The sequence below is a fragment of the Balearica regulorum genome, chromosome 15 (genome assembly GCF_011004875.1).
Source record: "Balearica regulorum gibbericeps isolate bBalReg1 chromosome 15, bBalReg1.pri, whole genome shotgun sequence".
Taxonomy (NCBI): Eukaryota; Metazoa; Chordata; class Aves; order Gruiformes; family Gruidae; genus Balearica; species Balearica regulorum.
In genome coordinates, this window is record NC_046198.1 from 18099523 (window position 1) to 18117186 (window position 17664).

Sequence of the window (17664 nt, forward strand, 5' to 3'; positions counted from 1 at the left end):
ATCAAATCTGATGCTTGAAAGGGGAATGCTCTAATGATGAATACCTTTGTGGAGGATGGAGTTCCTCCAGCTCCGAGTACCTCTGGGTCACTGGGGGAGGTTGTGGTGCTGTGGAGCACTGTCCATACCTGCCATCCCAATGCACAGACTTCTCTTGAAGGGCCAAGTGTTTTCAGACTGTATTCTATGAAGATTTCTTTCTAGTTTACTTTTTTTTTTTTTTTTTACTTACCCTAGTTAAATGTACAAGTAATGCTGATTAGATATAGTCATGCTAGGTTACTGTGTGGCCTAAAATTAGGAATACACTTTTGTCACCTTGCCTCCCAAACATTATTTTCCTAATATTAGGCCAGTTTTATTCCTGGAAAACTGTGACAATAACAGAAGCAACTATGTTTTTATTTGTACATAACTTTCTATTTCAGGTTCTTGCATGAATGATGAATTAAAATGTTTCAAGACTAGTAAATTATTGGACAAAATCTACGAACGATCGGTATTACAGCATCTTTAGGAGGCTGACCACAGTGTTTGGTCCAGGTATGAGTTAGCTGTGTAGGTCTGGCCACACGTAGCCCAAACCTCTGAACAGGCCTACCGAGCTGTTAGACGTGTTACTGGTGGTTATCGGGGAGCTCCGCAGAGCCTGGGGCAGCGCGGGGCAGGCGCCGTACCCAGTGTGCACACAGGGACCAGCCACGGGACGCCTTACACCAGGTCCACAACATTTAAGACAAAGACTTCATTACTTTGCCTTTTTTGTATTAGAGGGTTCCCAATTTACCGGTTTTTTTTGAAACCTGACCAGGGCTTTTAGCTCACACACCACACGTGAGAGCACTGAACGTTTTGTCTTGGTTTTTCTCATCTTTCATTTGCCCGGCATTTCTCGCCTCCCCGCAGAAGCACCGCACGGGGGGACCTTTATGTGGCGGCACTGCCAGAGGAGGCTGGCGGGGCGGGGCCGGGCAGGGCAGGGCAGGACAGCAGCGCCGGTGCAGCCCCTCGGGAGGGCGAACAGCTTCCCGCCTCTTTCCCGGGCGCGGCGCTGTGAGGCGGCACCGCGCCGTGAGGGCTCCTCAGGACGCGGCGGAGCTCCCTGCCCCGAGCGGAGCGGAGCCGGGTTTACCTTCCGGGGTGGCGGGGTGGGGTTCCGGGGCGGAGTGTGTGCGTTGGCCGGTCCGGCTTTGGGCTGCGCGGGAGGAGGGACCGGGTCCGGCGGACGGAGGGTGCGAGCCCCGCGGCCGCCATGAGTGGTGAGTGGAGGGCTGGAGCGGGGCCCTCTCCCCCGCCAGGCCGCGCTCGGTGGGGCCGCCGGGTCTCCGGGGGGCTGGCGCGGGCAGAGCTTGCCCGGGGCGTCCTAGCCGCTACGCTGCCTGCCCGACCAGGCGTCGCCCGGTCCCCCGCGGCCGAGGCCCCTTTCCCTCCCTCGCTTCTCCCCGGAGGGGCCGGGGTCTGCGGGCTGGCGTGGCACAGGAGGCGTTGGCCTCCCTGGCCCTGCGGTGCGGAGTAGGGCTGAGCCCGGGTCTGCCTCCCCGCTCCCCGTTTCGGCTCCCCGAGCCCCCCAGAGCGGTGTTTTACCTGGGCTCAAAGCCCCGAGCCGCCCGTGAGCCTGGCACTGGCTCGCAGCACAAGCCATGCTGGTCCCGGGAGCTCCCTTGCCTCAACTGTGCAGAACCACTGGAAATATTCCCGAGAAAGTAAATCACTAAGAGAAAATAACAATAATGATATGCATGCTTACTTATGTGCGGTTGGTGAGAGAGGTGAGAAGCATGACTAGTGAAAAAGTGGTCCCTTGCAGTGCTGAGGGTGTATCATTGCTGTTTCTGCCCCTCAGCCCCCGGGAGGATGTGCCAGCTGTGGATGTCTTCCTTTCTGGCCTCCGCGTTACAGGGAAGCGGTGTGTGGGCGTGCTGAATCCTGGGGGTTCTGAGGTTTTGTGGGGGGAAATATTTGAAAGCTTTGCATGAGAATTGGGGCCTGTAAACTCTAGGGCTGGAGGAGACATAGCCGCTTGAATGGGCCAGAGTGAGAGTTATTTGGTGGGATGGAGGAGGAAATTGTAATAGATTTTTCCTGTAAATATGCACTTGGTATGTCTTAAAACACATTGGCAAGAGTTTGTTTGTTTTTTAAGATGGGAGGTGCTTTAGGAAATGCTTTCATGGGTGTGCTTATATAACCTCAGTGGTGGAAGCTGCAGACAGCACTCTGCACCTGAAGATTAGATCATATGTTCTCTCCCACCCTGACTTAATGCGTGGTGAAATCTGTTGCCAAAGATAGTAAGAAAAAATTTGAAGAGTTGACCGAAGTAACTGAATGGTATGTGTTTTATGGTAGCAGTCATTTCTGAAAATGAAACCAAAAATGAAAATGAAAACACTTCAGTTGTGTTTTTCTCTGTTTGGTTCTCACCTTTGTGGTAAGAAGAAAGCAAAACATTTTTATGGAAGAAGACATGAAGAAAAAAAAGATTATTGTGGGGAAAACTATTAATTAGCGTTGTGAAAAATGCAGTCAAATCTTTGAAACCATGGGAGAAGAAAGTTTCTCAAGTGTTTCAGATCTTGACACAACATAGACTAAATCCTAATTCTGAACTTTTTAAGAGTCAGCATTTTCATATGGAAAACCACAGCCCTTCAGTGATGAATTCAGGCTGGGACTAGCCTTGTGCAGATTTGTACAAATCAGAGCCTAACTCTTCCTAGGAGGCTCATCTTGGGGAGCTCTGCTTGAATTCTGTGACTCAAAAGGCAAGGTGGCACCTCTCATGGCATAGAGCCTTGTCACATAGGTATTTTTAATAGCTTTAATATTTTTCTTTTTTTTTATTTTAAACAATGAAGAGATAGGGGTTTATGAGGAGAGGAAACATTTAATTACTTACAAAGGAATAATGCCTAAGGTGAGGTTAAGGGTAGTAGTTGAATTGCGTGGCTAACCTACCCGTGTGTTGCCCTTGCCAAAACCTACACGACTTTTCCAGCAATTTCAAATAGACAGCAAGATAAGGCAAAGAACACTAATTATGCACTTTGCCAAACATGACTGTTATACAATGCTATACAGAATATTTCCAGAATAATGGAAGTGGAGCAGATCAGGACAGAGAAATGTGTATCACTATCTTGCTTGTTTCAGATAAAGTAGATGGCCGATGTTAACATCATTGAATTTAACCATGTCCTTTCTTTAGTGGGTGTAACAGCACTGTCTACGCTTGTTTCCCTACCCAGTTTTGGCCCTTAAAAGGGCCGTTGCTAAAATATGGATAGAAGAACCTCTTTCCCTAATGGCATTAATTATTTTTAACGTATATTTTTTTAGCTACTGTGTATTTCTAGTGGATTTGAAGGTAACTTCCTGATGATTTGGGCATTACTTTAATATTACTAATGCTACTTACTAATTACATACTCATATTTTATTGGACAGCGTTGAATAGGCTAAACTTTCAAAGGAAGTAACACAAGGATGCTAGATTTATGTACTTGTCAAGAATTAGGGGTGTTGTCGCATGTTTAATGACAGTTTCAAAAAACATATAAAGATGTGACTAATTCAGGATGAGGCAATAGAAGCCTAATAATGTAGTATAAAGTAGCATTTAAATTAGGTCTGTTTGGTTTATCTTAAATTTGTACCCTCAGAACCTGTACTAGAGCAAGCAAAAGGAATTGCGGTCTGAAATTTTGCATACAAGACTTCCAGAAGTATGGAAGAGCCATCTGAGATTTATTTTTTTAACCTATATGCTACATGTGGTACTGAAGAGAGCTGTACCTGTAAAGACTTGGGTGAAAATCCTGTTTTACTTTACTTGGGCAGTCAGTTTTCGTCTGCTGCGTAGGTGTGGATATTTCTGGCAGGGTCTGGAGAGAAGTTTGTTATAAAAACAGGAAGGCATGACCATGAACAGCAAAAGATGACAGGGGCCACAGAGGCAGGTGCAGTACCTAAGCCTATTTTTAACCCTTTCTAGACTGAGTAGGTGTCGGTGGGAGGAGTCTCTTGAAGTTTCTTAGGTTTTGTAACCTTATACTTATGTTTTCACAATTATTTTTAGACTCATGTATGAACTTCCTTTTTTATTGCAATAGCCTAAATATAGCCTTTTTCTGAGTAATGCTGTTTTTATGCATTCTATGGTTTGTATTTGTATGGGAGTTACTACAGTTTTTATCACTATTTTGAATCAGTAGAAGGGTATTTTGGTCAGTTTGTAATACATTGTTAGTCCTTAAATCCACTAGAGTTGATCACACTTAATTGATGCTCTTGTCTGAAAAAATACCTTTTTTATTTTTTAAAGACTTAGTTTAGAAAATGAAGACTGTAAAAGAACAAAATCTTAAATAGAGTTGGAAGAGATTTATTATGTTCCATCTACTTGAAACAAAAACATTGCTAAATAGTATTACGTTTTCTAGGCTTATTATGAAGGAAGATATATCCTCTACTTGAAAAAACACACAACTTAATTTTTCAATTAAAAAAAAAGACTTTGTGAATATTCTTTTTCTTCTACCTGTAACATTTCTGTCAGGCAGAACAATAGAAGAATTCTGAAGGCATGCATTGAGCAGAAACCTCAGCCAGCCCTCAGCGTAGATGCTACATGGCCTCGTAGCCCTGTTAACGGTGAAGGTGATCTGAAGTGCTTATGGAAATCATTGATTGTAATCACGTGCAGTCCTAATTGTTACTAGCACGAATTTACAAGTAAAATAAAGACAAAATACACATTACACTGCACTCAGTCAGTGTATATTTAAGGCTGTCTGATAGCACATGCTTTAGTCTTTTAGCACATCAGTTAGCATAGTGATCATCTGTAGGTTTTCTGTATTTATGCGTTTTTTTGTATTATTCACAGTCTGGTGTGTAGTTGCAAACCATTTCTGTGTTACCAAATAGATACAAAGGTGCCAAACAGATGTGCATTTAAAAAGTAACATGTATTGCATTTGGAAGTCAAACTTCACCTATGTACTTAGTATTTTCATTTGATAGATGTTTTTCAGGTCACAAAATTATGAATTACATGCATTTGTTCTGTAGTAGTCTCAAACTGTTTAATATAAAGAGAAATGTTGCATTGTGCCTATTCTCGCAGGTATGTGGATAGCATAAGACTGTAGAAGTGATGAGCTTTGAAACAGGAGAGAAAATCTGCAGGTTTGTTTATATTCAGTGTTACTGTGCATGCGGGGTTGTACTAAAAGTTGGGATTTGATTATTTTCCGTATTTTACAGTTACGTGATTTATTATAAGGCATTTAGATGTGTAGGCACGTGTCTTATTTTTGCAATGCATGCATGGTAAGAACACTGAATATAATTTAATAAAATTGTAATCTCTTAAGGAGAAGTGGAGTAGTAGGGATTATATGAATTTAACCTTATCTTCACAGTGCCATAACTGGCATAGTCGTTTGGAAGTTAGAACCTACGTGGCATGGGGTTTGTTTCTGGAGGCCTTTACAAGCATTGAACATTGTGCGCATCTTCACCAGAGTTTGCACGCATCGGAGTGTTTGACTAACCTCATGCCGGAACCAAACCTCACATCACATGTCTGCACAGTTTGAGTCAGGGTTCAAAATTGGAAGTATAACTTCTTGAAAATCCACTGTAACCAGCTAAATATGCATTGGGAAGCTTAGCTAGCCAGCAGCTACATTTGCACGTTTTTCCTGTTGTTTTCTTTACTCTAGCATTGTGTATTATAGACTTACAGTGGGGTTTTTCTTCTTATTTAAGATGAAACAAAGGCAGAATAATTTCAATAGGACAAGTTTTATTCCCTCCTGCTGGTTTGAACTACTTTGAATGGGATTACGAAGGTGGGAAGTTCTGGGACCGGGACCTCACAGTATTGAGTTCCTCGCAAGAGGAAGAGACATGTCTCTTTGATGTCATCTCTGTTTACTAGAGGGCTTATTGTGTGGTGGTTGACTTTCAGTATCTGGAGTAACTTGCTCATGCAGAGTTTTGGTAATTGCCTTTCAATCTGTGCATATATTGGTTGTATGCTCTTTCAGAGGAAGAGAAGAATAGACTGACTTTAATTCCAGAGAGGTCGCAGAGGTTTTTGAAGGATATTTTGAACTTAAGTTCAGAGTAAAGACATTATAGAGGTGATGTAGGTTAATTATACGATAAGTTTTACACATATTCACGGGAGTTCATAAAGCATTTTCTGAAGAGCTAAGTATTATGCTATTTGTTGTTGAAATGATTGAGAAGTTGGAGATTGTCTTGTGTAGTAACAAACTAGATTTCATAGGTGTTAATCAGGAAGAACAGTGCTGGTAGTTACATTTTAAGGGATTTATTGTAACAATTGCTCTCTGTTCACCTGACTTAAAACCCTTTCTGTAGTAAGGTTGTTTGATAGCAAGTAGATATTCCTGCTGTCTCTTTCTCACTTTCCATTAATTTCTTGTGCTGGGACGATATACTGCACTGGTGGTTGTCCCACTACGAATGTTTATGGGGTTGCTGTGCGACCCTCATCATACACCTAATCCAACCCACCAAAAAAGCAGTTTAAAAAAATTTTAAAAATCTAAAGCTAGGTCAGTTCCAGAGTTGCAATATGGCCCCACAGGTGGTTGTGCCAAGCAGCTAGGGGCAAGCTGTGCTGGTTGTGCAGTTATACCATAGTTAGTATTCCTGCAATATACCTTTTATCATGAAACCAGTATCTTGCTAAAATAAGGCTCTAGATGATACTTCAAACAGTATTCCTGTATTCAAGTAGTATTCAAGGCTACTTGAAACCTCAAAACACAGACTTATACTGCATCATTTTGCTTAGAGAAAATACATGAATAAATTTAATGCAATGATTGGCATGGGAAGAAAATTTTCAGGGCCCTGGTGTTGGCCCGAATGTATTTTTCTTAAAAAACTATTTATTTTAAAATGATACCATTTTGTTGAATTTCAGGTTCACAGAACAATGACACTAAAAGACAGTTTCTTCTAGAACGGCTACTGGATGCGGTTAAACAGGTGAGAAATCCAATACGTATTTCTACAGTATACTTACGCTGAGTTGTCAGTACTAGCAGGAACTGTCTTGGCCCCTTTTTTTCCTCTTTACCAGACAAAGAAGAAATCTTGTCTTTCACACAGTACTACTGAGTTTTTGTGTCTGCTAGCAAACAACTGTTATGCAGTATTTGTTTAAAATTCTTGTTCTTGACAGATTATATTTGCAATATATATAATAAATATATATAATAATATAGAATATATATTAGAAATATATATATTTGTAATACTTAATATGATTGAACTAAATTGTAGTGTACTGCAAAAGCTAAATTAGTTAACATTTTAGAGTAGCAACTTTTTGTTTTTACACCAGGATTTTAGTGAATGGCTAAAATACAGGTAAAGATGAGATTTATGTATGTATGTATCTTGCATCAACACGAAGTCTAGCAAGTAGAGTTTCATAGGCTGGATTCAATTTAGGAGAGCTTGGGAGGCAAAGGAATGCCTCAAAAGTAAGCCAATTATATGTTTTTATAAAAAAAAGATTCTTCTGTAATTGTACCACTGTAGCAGTGTTTGTTTTTGTGGGTGTATGTTTAAAACTCAAAAGTAGTAATTTTTACTCAATTTTAAATTTATTGAAGGACCCGCAGGTGTGTCGTTCTGGTGAGCAAGAACTGCAAGAGTAGCCTGTTAGTGGAACATGATGCTGTAAAGCACTTTTCGATTGCAGGCTGTATTTGCCAATGCTTTATTTTGTACTGCTTCTTTTTTTATTATGACTTTGTTTCTTATATGGAAATATTTCAGAATATTGGGTTTGTTAGTGTATCAAAAGTTTCTTAAAATCTCTTTATTGCAGTGTCAGATACGGTTTGGAGGAAGGAAAGAAATTGCTTCAGACTCTGATAGCAGGTAAAATAGTCTAAGAAACTATTAACATGCTTAGATTATGTATCATAATGACATAAAACATGGCACAAAATACTTGGCATGCTCAAAAAACCTCCAGTTCCTTTTGTTTACACAAACACTGACATGGGACTCTGAATTTTTCATCTTGTTACTGATTTGACAGCTTAACAAAGAGTGTTCTTCTGTCTGAAGTTACAAGTCTTTAAGTGGCTGCAGAGTTCATGACAAAGCATTGAATTCTGAGGTCTGAACGTGAGATTAGGAGAGCTTGTCTTCCCTAAAACCTCTTTTAAAATGCATGTGTATCTATTACCAATACACCTGTGTTTCATGATGCTTGATGCTTAACTGTCAAGTGTGTTTAACACGCAGTCATTAAGAAAATTTTCACTCTTATTTTTTCTTATTCCTGACATGTTTTAAACCTGTTTTTTTTCCTGTACGAGAAGTTGTTCATTTTTATTAACATTGGAAAGCCAACGTAACAATTCATTGCTGCTGATAGGGGTGCGAGGGTTCATGTCTGTCCTCACCGTCCCTGACTTCTATTCCCTTCCACCACCTTTTTAAGCAGTGCTTGGTGATCATCCAAGCCCCTCTGAATTAGTTTAATAAAAGAAAAAATAATGCAAAAGGATAAGTTTCTGGTTTTATTAGTGCCTAAATTTTCCTGTAAAATGCTGCAGTTTTCTTGCTCTGATTCTCAGTGCACATGGATTTTTAATAATATGAGGTCTTTCACAGAACCTAGTTTCTGTTCTGCTTTTTCTGAATTGAAAAAGTCAAGTTTTTTTCCCCCCTAGGGGGGTCATGTATCTGCTGGAATTTCCGTTTTTAACAGCAGCAGTCTTGTTGGCAAAAATTAATCACAACTGCTCCACAATCATATTGAGTATTGTTTTAATTATATTCTGCTTTATTAGTAAAGCTTTCCTAACATAGATGTACTGGAAAGTGTTACATGTTAAAAGCTCTTCTGTCCAGGGTGGTTATGATAAATATACCTCTTTTTCTGTCAGTACTCCTTCTGAGATCTTGTGCTTTTTTGTGACCCTGAGTAGGACTCTGTACTTCTGGAATGCCGGGGCAGAGTTATGAGCCACTTTGTCAACTGTTTGGGTTTTTTTTTTTTATTTACTTGAACTTAATTAAATTAGCTTTGGCAGCCAGGTGACAACTTTCTTAAAGCTTAAGTTTTAAGTATTGTTTATTTAATGGCAAAAATAAAACTTAGAGAAAATAAGATTTCAAACAAACAGATGGCATTCATGTCTGTTACACCTCAAGCCTTATTATTCCCTGTCAGTTACAATAATATTCATTTCTTTAGCAGACTGAATTTTAAAACTTTGCTGGTTTTGCAGTGGTTCTACCTGTGTGAAAATTGTATTAACTGGGTTATGTTTAAAAAAAACCCAGGAAATTTATAAATAGTATTGTAGAGAACAACATCAAAACCTGAAGATTCAGTGCATCTCAAGAAAAATCTTTCTTGTTTTCCTATGCCTAGGATATCTGAAGGACATTAAAATGTATGTTTAATTGTTTTCCTAGGCTTGAATTACAGTGTACTAATGCAAATTAACAAAATTGTCTATTAATTGTATAGGAAGTTATAGCACATTTTCAGAAAATCATTAATTGCATGTGTAGTACAAGGTATATTACGGAAATGTAATTGCATTACATGAAAAGTAAGTAATCTGAAGCTGACATAAGACTGACAACCACTGTAGCAGGTGAGGGTGATTTCTCAAATCAATTGCCAGTTCTTCTGAATGTAATTTGTGCCCCAGCTTTGGATAGTCATGATGAGGCTGTGGGCACAAGTAGGTGATACTGTTTGCAAATAATAAGATCAGTGCATACAAGGGGTCTCTCACTACATGTAAGATAATGGTTCACCTTTACAATCTCTATTCAGAGATGCAGAATAAATCTGCTCTATAGAAACGTAGTTGATTGTTCTTTTCACATGATTTCTTTAAAAATTCTGTTGCAGAGTCACTTGTTTGTGTGCTCAGTTTGAAGCTGTGTTACAGCATGGTCTGAGGAGGAGCCGAGGGTTAGCACTAACAGCAGCAGCGATCAAACAGGCAGCAGGTTTCTCCAGTAAAACCGAAACAGGTAATTCATTAATCGTATCTATTCTGTTTTAAAGAGTTGGTAAGTGCAAGTAATACAATTTCTAACGGAAGTTTTAAGCAGTGCACCAAACTGCAGACGGTTGGTAGCGTACTTAATACTTAGGCTGTCATAAAGCAGTGAAAATGGTTATTGCTTTCTCAATCTAGTTTAACTTTCATCCCAAGTTTCTCTAGAAATTTTGGTGTTTGGAAATCTGCACTTCCTACAGTTCCATCGTGAATAGTATCATTGGCAAATTTCTTTTGACTTCTGGTAGGGATAAATATTTTGTAGTTGTGCTGTTAAGTTTTTACAACAATATTCTCATTCTTAACCTTATCTTACTCTGTTGTTTAACTGCCATATTCTATAGCATCATATATGTTTAACTTCTAAGTATTGATGTCATTTTAAACACAAAACTTACATTACTTATATTGGTTGGGTTGGGTTTTATTACTTTCTCCACATTTAAGGAAACAATTCCTTTATTTTTGTTGCCTTCTTATCACCTTGAAGTTTCCCTTGTGTTTTTAGTAAAAGTATTTGAAGGTGTTAATCTTCCTCAGTTTTCTTGTGAAGTTTGATATACAGTATCCCTTTCCTTGAACAGGGTACACATAATATAAAGGAGTTTCTTTTTTGGCTTTTGAAACTCTATCAAGTGTGACATGTAACACACATAGCGGGATTTTGGTTTTTTCTTAATATAGTCAGTGGTCCTGGAATTGTTAATACCTTTTGATCTCCAGCCATAACTACCAGCTACACCAAACAACTGCATATAATGGATATTACATAAACACAAAATGCATAGTTTGATATAATGGTGTTTTTAAATGGCTGTAACAATGGACTTGTTTCCTGTGGATGATAGGGTGAAATGCTGGGTCTTGTGTGCTGACTTGCCTGCTTCTGGGTTAGAGCCCCCCAGACTTAGCTTTTTTGGGGAGCTAAAATAGCTATGCTTTTAGAGGCAGTGGTGAGTTTCCCATGTTTGCCTCTTTTACTTAGCAATGGGCAAGACTCGACGCTGCGCACTCTAAATGATCCCCCTGGCTTGCAATTGAGAGTCTTATGCTTTGGTGCAGAGAACACTCTCCCTTGTTACTTGCTGATTTATGCAAATAGTGTATCTTTAAATTTGAAGACATTACATATAATTCTTATGATTTCTCTCTTGTCTGTTAGTAATGTCAAGGTTGTATGAAATTTTTGGTCCTGTCTTTTAGTGGTCAGATGTACAAAGGTGCATCTCATGATTGGGAACTTAGTAACAGTTTAGCTATTTGTCTCATTTGGGGGCTTGTCAGGGAGATGATGTGGAGGAAGAGGAGAAAGTTGGGAAAGTTATTTCTGGTTGGGGAATGGAAGAAGGAAGGAAAACTAATTTTTATTCTTTAAGAAGCTTAAGCAGTGTATGCAGGTTCAAGAACAAAACCGTGGCTGCTTTGCAGCACATTGAATGCTACACAATGACTAAGAGGAGAAGCTTTTTTTTTTTCATGGAAATTACTGGGTTCCACTGCATTTATCTTTGTGAATTACAGTGTTGGGTTTTTTTTCTTCTGAAAGCAGTTGCAAAGTACGTCTATATTTTTATCGCTTTCAGGCAAATGAGTCTAGTATGATTTATATTCCATTCTGTCTAACATAATCACAGGTGTCATCTTTGTCTTTGACATAGTGGAATACTGCTGTTTAGGCTCTACATTTGGGCTTTGACAATTGAAGAATAAAGTTGTTCAGCAGTGGTTTTTATTTGAAATTTACAGGTACTTCATGACAAACTGTACTTTCAAATAGCTGTAAACAATATAGCATCATTTTGCATGTAAGAGCTTCAGTGTTTTACTTTGTTTTTCTTAAATGTAAGTAGAAGTTTTAAATAAAAGCTCCAGTAGTAGTTCTTTGGAACTACAACTTAAAAATCCTATTTAAAATATTTGAATTTTTTAATATATATTCAAGTAAACAAATTCCTAACACCAGTGTGATTTGGTATCAATTGATGGCATGATCATTACAGGCATATGTAGCTCCTTTAATCTTGTATTAAGCAATCTAAACAAAACCAGCAAACAATAGAACTGTATTATGTCTTTAGTTTGTGACAATACGAGGGTCTCTTCATTTAACTCCAGTTAAGGTTATGTAAGAATATGGTAGCTGATGCGGTATTCACTAAAAATTCTTAGGATGATGTCGAAAGTTTGTAAATAGATCAGTCTTCCATGGCCTCTGGCTGGTCTCCCTCCAGTTTTACTAGAGGTTCCAGACTTGCTGAAACCTATCTCTCAGTAAGAGCTGGAATAGTTCATAGCAGTGCTTCTTGTGCACTCCGTCAGAGGCTCATAGGCTAATTCAAGTTGGAAGGCTCCTCAGGAGGTCTGCTGTCCTGCAGAGTTCATCTAGGGGTGTCAGGGTTTAACCCTGGCTGGGAGCTGAGCACTGGGCTGCCCCTCGCTCACCCCTTACCCCAGTGGGGTAGGCAGGGGAATGGAAAAAAACCTCGTGGGTGGAGATAAAGATGGTTGAATAGGATAACAAAGGAAGATAATAATAATAATAGTAAAACCAATATTTAAAACAAGTGATGCGCAATGCAATTGCTCACCACCTGCGAAAGGAAAAAAACCAAACCAATGCCCAGTCTGTTTCCGAGCAGTGATCCCACCTCCCGGCTGGGTTCCCCAGCTCCATGTGGACCATGACGTGACATGGCAGGGAACATCCCTTGGGCCAGCCTGGGTCAGCTCTCCTGGCTCTGCTCTCCCGGCTGCTTCTGCGCCTGGCAGGGCCTGGGAAGCTGAAAAGGCCTTGGCTTTGAGGAAACTTACCTGTCTTGAAACATCTGCTTTATGCTGCCTACATTGAGATTATGATCAAAAGCCAGCATAATATTTGGGGTGATAGTGCACCATTCACTTATACAATAGAATTATTTTCCCTTTTTTTTATTAAGTTAAAAAAAATGTTGAGCAAAGACATTGATTAAACTGTCAAAAGGAGTACCTGCTTGTCTTCCTTGAGAGACTGATGTGTTTTAAATTTGTTTGTAACGCTTTTTTTTCCCCTAAAAATACCCTATCTGCCTTAAATTCAATCTCTTGATATATTGCTAATTGTATAGATTAACAGCTTTCAAACTGTTCTAGTTATTCAAGCAATTCTATTTATAACAAATCGAACCCATGTGAACATTATTGTTGTTATATTTTAAGATACTTTCAAGCAGTATGTATTTGATGCAACATTAATGGCTCATGATTGCCAATCTATACCATATAGTAATGATTTAAGTCTTACAGATGAATTCTCTGATGTTTGGTTGTTCTTTTCCTCCTGAGAAAATGGTAAGAGGTGAATTGTAATAAGTATGTCCTTAAAATATGTTCTTATTCGGTTAAGAAACAGGAATATGTAAAATACTAGGTGGTTTAGTGTACATTTGCAATTACTGATGTAGATTTTTGTTACCTCCAATTGAGAAATTTCAGGCAACTGCAAAAAAAAGTTTTATCAATATTTGGGGACAGAGTCATTTTAAATGTAATGCCTTTGTTTTTTAAAGTAACATGAATTTGTCATTTGCATGTCTGCATTCCTTTGGACCTAGCTTCTAACATTTCACAATCAGCAGTAAGGTAGAGTTCTAAAGAACTTTTTTCCTTTGCATAATACATTCCCAGCCAAACATGTGAACTTGTTCTGTGGATGAAATACTAGCTTAAATGTGCTTTTAAATGTGAATTCTATATAAAAATGTAAGATCGAATTCTTTAATATGTGTGTTTGGCTTTTTCAATGAAGTGAAAAGTTCTCAGTGCTTAAATAGCCCAAGTTCTGTAGAAATAAATAACCTATTTAACTGGAGAGTTACACCAAGATGGTAAATGATTCACCTTTTGTTCAAAGTTACTTACCATTACCTCCATGTTTTATAAAATTGCACATAAACGCATTCAGATATGAGCTTAGTGTTTTTGGTGGTGTTTTGTTTTGTTTTTTATTTTATTCCAGAGCCAGTGTTTTGGTACTATGTGAAAGAAGTTCTGAATAAACATGAATTGCAGCGCTTTTACTCTCTGAAGACAATTACTACAGATATTGGTAGAGGCCGGGCTTGGTTGCGCTGTGCATTAAATGAGCATTCCTTGGAAAGATATGTTCATATGCTGCTTGCAGATAAGAACCGACTCAGGTACATATTTGCTATCTTTGTAATGCAGGAAATGTATTGACGAATGAAGTACTGCAATTAGAAAAACAACCAACAACCAAACAGCATCACTGTAGTAATACATCATATTAATTGCTAGCCTGTGAAGCCACTTAACCTCATGCTTTCGGTTTGTTGTGTTTGACATTTTGGCAGCCATTAAGATAGTGGCTTGTGCCTATATCAACATGTGCCCTGAAACTGGCTTAATTCTGGCATGTGTGAATATATGCTTCTATCCTCACCTTCATTTCCATCCTCTTTCCTAACTCCCTTCCCTATTCTTTCAACAGTTTTCCCCACTGAGACCTTGACACGAGGTGCCCCTCTCATTCCATTACAATAGTACAGGATTGCAGCCTTGATCTTATCAATTCAGCAGTGGTAATTTCCTGTTGCCTTTTGGAGATGCTCATCCTGTAATTGAAAAGCTCCAGCAGTCAAGCAATAGGTAGCTACATCTGCAGATCACTTGGGAGTGGTTTTGTACCAGTTTGTAAACCTTCTTGTTACAGAGTTACTGAGAATAACTTATAGTATATATTAATAATATACATTGAGAAATCCTAAGGTACTTTGGATGCAAAATGCACTTAAGTTCATACTTAACTGAGTCCTTCCTTTTTCCTCATACATCTTCAGCTCCTTGTCTCTCTGATAATTTGGGATATTTTCCTTTTTTATCAGTAACTGTTGAACCTGATTAAATTGTTTAATATAGGTTGAGGGTTTTCTTGCTATCTGTTTTTATGTTTAGTGAACTGAACGCTGATAGCAAAACCACAGCATCCTGCTACTAAAAAGAACCAAGTTTAGAACAACTAAATTCATGTGTTCACAGTGAAATTCATGTTAACTTTTTTTTTCCTTACTTCCAAATTCCTAATTGACTCTTAACTGTTTAGGGTAGTTGATGTGGTGTTGGATATTGAAACAGGTCATTGACTCATAGAATAATAGAATGATTTGGGCTAGAAGGGACTTTTAAAGATTGTCTAGTCCAATCCCCTGCCATAGGCAGGAACATCTTTCACCAGATCGGGTTGCTCAAGATGAAGTGGTTTGTATTCATGCATTGTAATGTTTTATAAAATGGCTTGGTAATTATGGTCAACTGTAGTTGTTTAAAAACGTATATATTCAGTGCAGAAATAGGTGTAGAAAAATATTGTGCCTGCTAATGTAGTATGAACCTCCTTGCCCTGAGTGGCTTTTTTCCCATTAAAAAAATGCAGAGCTAAAACTGAAGGTAAAATACTATTTAATGTGTCTTTGATAACTGTTCAGACAGTGCTATTTACTTCAGAGCTTCAGGGAGTTACGGTGACATATGATTTGATCCATTGGTATACTCATACTTATTTTTCAGTTTTCATGTCTTAGAAGTTGAATATATGTTAGTAAAGGATTGCATATTCTTTTTTTTTTTTCTCTTTTTTTTGCCTTTCAAATTATAGTGTCTTCTATGAAGACTGGTCTTTTATGATGGATGAAGAACGTTCTAGTATGATCCCTACGATGGCAGCTGGTAAGACTTTCTCTTAAATGCTACTGTTCTTGGAAAACAATTTCATTTTGGGATGTTATAACTGTTTCTGGTTGTGAGGAGCTTCTCTAACACTCTTCGCATGTGTGGAGAATGTGTCACCTGCACCTTCAGGGTGAATGCTCAAGGTATTATGCAAATTTATGCTATGAATTGACGAACTGTTAAAACACTGGGTCTGGCCTTCCTACAGTTCAAAAGTCTTTCACATCAATTTTCTAACTCTTCATCAGTCAAGGCTAACTGTTTTTTAAAAACTAGCGCAATTTAGAGAACACAAAATGAGTTATTCCTGACTGGAAAAAAAGCAATAATAGACTTTTATAGTAAGACCCAAATTATAGGTAAATACATAGAAGGAGAGTAAGAGTAAGGAATGATAACAGACGCTTTTCTAGAGTTTGACCACAGAAATGATGCATTATTACCTTTTACACCCCTTTTCTCAGAGACATGGTCACATGCTTCGTTCTGCAAGGTAGGGTTCACAGGAGTTTTTGTTAGTAGATTGTAGAATGGTTTGGGTTGGAAAGGACCTCAAAGATCATCTAGTTCCACTATAGGAATCATCAAATATTAAAGTTGCAGTGAAATGGGTTTAAATATAGGGTTATAAATAAATGAGTTCACAGTACTTACTGCTTATTTAATGCACAGCTGAACAGCCATCAAGATAAATTCAGAACTGATTGCATCAGCTTGAATATCATCTGAAAAGAGTGAATGGTACATGAAAGAATAGGCATTCATGCATGGAGAACTGTGGGGAAATTTTGGGGAAAAAATGTTTTATATTCATAGCTTTGTTAATCCTCAGGTTCTATGTAACTTCTGTATGAAGTATATAGTGGGTTTTGGTTTTCTTTTTCCCCTTTCTTTTACCTGAAGGCCTGAACTCCATTCTTTTTGCAATCAACATTGATAATAAGGATTTAAATGGGCAGAGCAAATGCACACCCACCATGTCTGATTTGTTAAAGGAATCGACGCAAAATGTAACCTCATTATTAAAAGAATCCACTCAGGGTGTTAGCAGCCTTCTTAGAGAGATAACTGCATCTTCTGCTGTCTCGATTCTCATAAAACCGGATCAAGACACTGACCCACTTCCTGTTCTCTCAAAGAATGTCAATGCTGGTAAGCACTTTTGCAATGTTAATGTCATTCAGAAACTTATAAAATATTCAAGTGTTTTAAAATAACTTTTTCAATTAAATTTAATGCACTGTTATGGAACAAAAACCTTAAAAATAAGCACAGTACACATACAAACTGGTTGAGTATGAAATAAATAATATGAATTTTTTTTAGAAATACTGGTGTGAATACTGGATGATAAATTTGTGTTTTGGCTTTCTGGTATCACTGTGAGAAGGAAGCTAAACTATTTTATTGGTAAAGTGCTTGCTTTGTGACCTGAATTTCAATTTCTTATCCATAAAAGTATGCCTTGCAGTTTCTGAAGTAATGATTTTTCATTTTTTTATGTATTTTCTTTTGGCACTTTATCAATCAGAAATAGACCACCATATATCTGTTGTTATAGATCAGATAAAAATCTTTGCTTGTAATCTTCTTCAAGCAGCACCCATGTTTACAGTCTGCATTCCTATATGAAGTAGGTAATTACCACAAATGAAAATTTACTTACACATTCTTTTTACCTTTAAACGTGTTAGTGTTGCAACCAGTTTGTAGTATGTTAGTTACTAACAAAGACCCAAAGTCTTAATCTCGTATAATTTTAAAGTAATCAAGGAAAAGGTGATATTTGTTATACATTTTCGGGTCCAAAAATAGCAAAGGAGTATTTTACCATCTTTATTTCCAAAAT

At 38.2% G+C, this 17664-nt stretch overlaps 1 protein-coding gene across 4 annotated transcripts in view; it reads left to right on the top strand.

The window, feature by feature from the left end:
• The first annotated feature begins 1125 nt into the window (after positions 1 to 1125).
• Positions 1126 to 17664, top strand: part of SNX29 (sorting nexin 29) — a 126692-nt gene continuing 110153 nt past the window's right edge. For 3 of the 4 annotated variants that reach the window (XR_012837849.1, XM_075767363.1, XM_075767364.1), the window contains exons 1-7: positions 1126 to 1259; positions 6968 to 7032; positions 7883 to 7935; positions 9938 to 10062; positions 14086 to 14266; positions 15742 to 15812; positions 16719 to 16967. Coding sequence is in view for 3 of the 4 variants with exons in the window: in XM_075767363.1 (XP_075623478.1) it covers positions 1253 to 1259; positions 6968 to 7032; positions 7883 to 7935; positions 9938 to 10062; positions 14086 to 14266; positions 15742 to 15812; positions 16719 to 16967 (751 nt within the window). In the remaining variant the exon portion in view is untranslated. Of the gene's footprint in view, positions 1260 to 6967; positions 7033 to 7882; positions 7936 to 9937; positions 10063 to 14085; positions 14267 to 14590; positions 14736 to 15741; positions 15813 to 16718; positions 16968 to 17664 lie in introns of those variants that run through there. The other variant, XM_075767365.1, reaches the window with a different exon arrangement.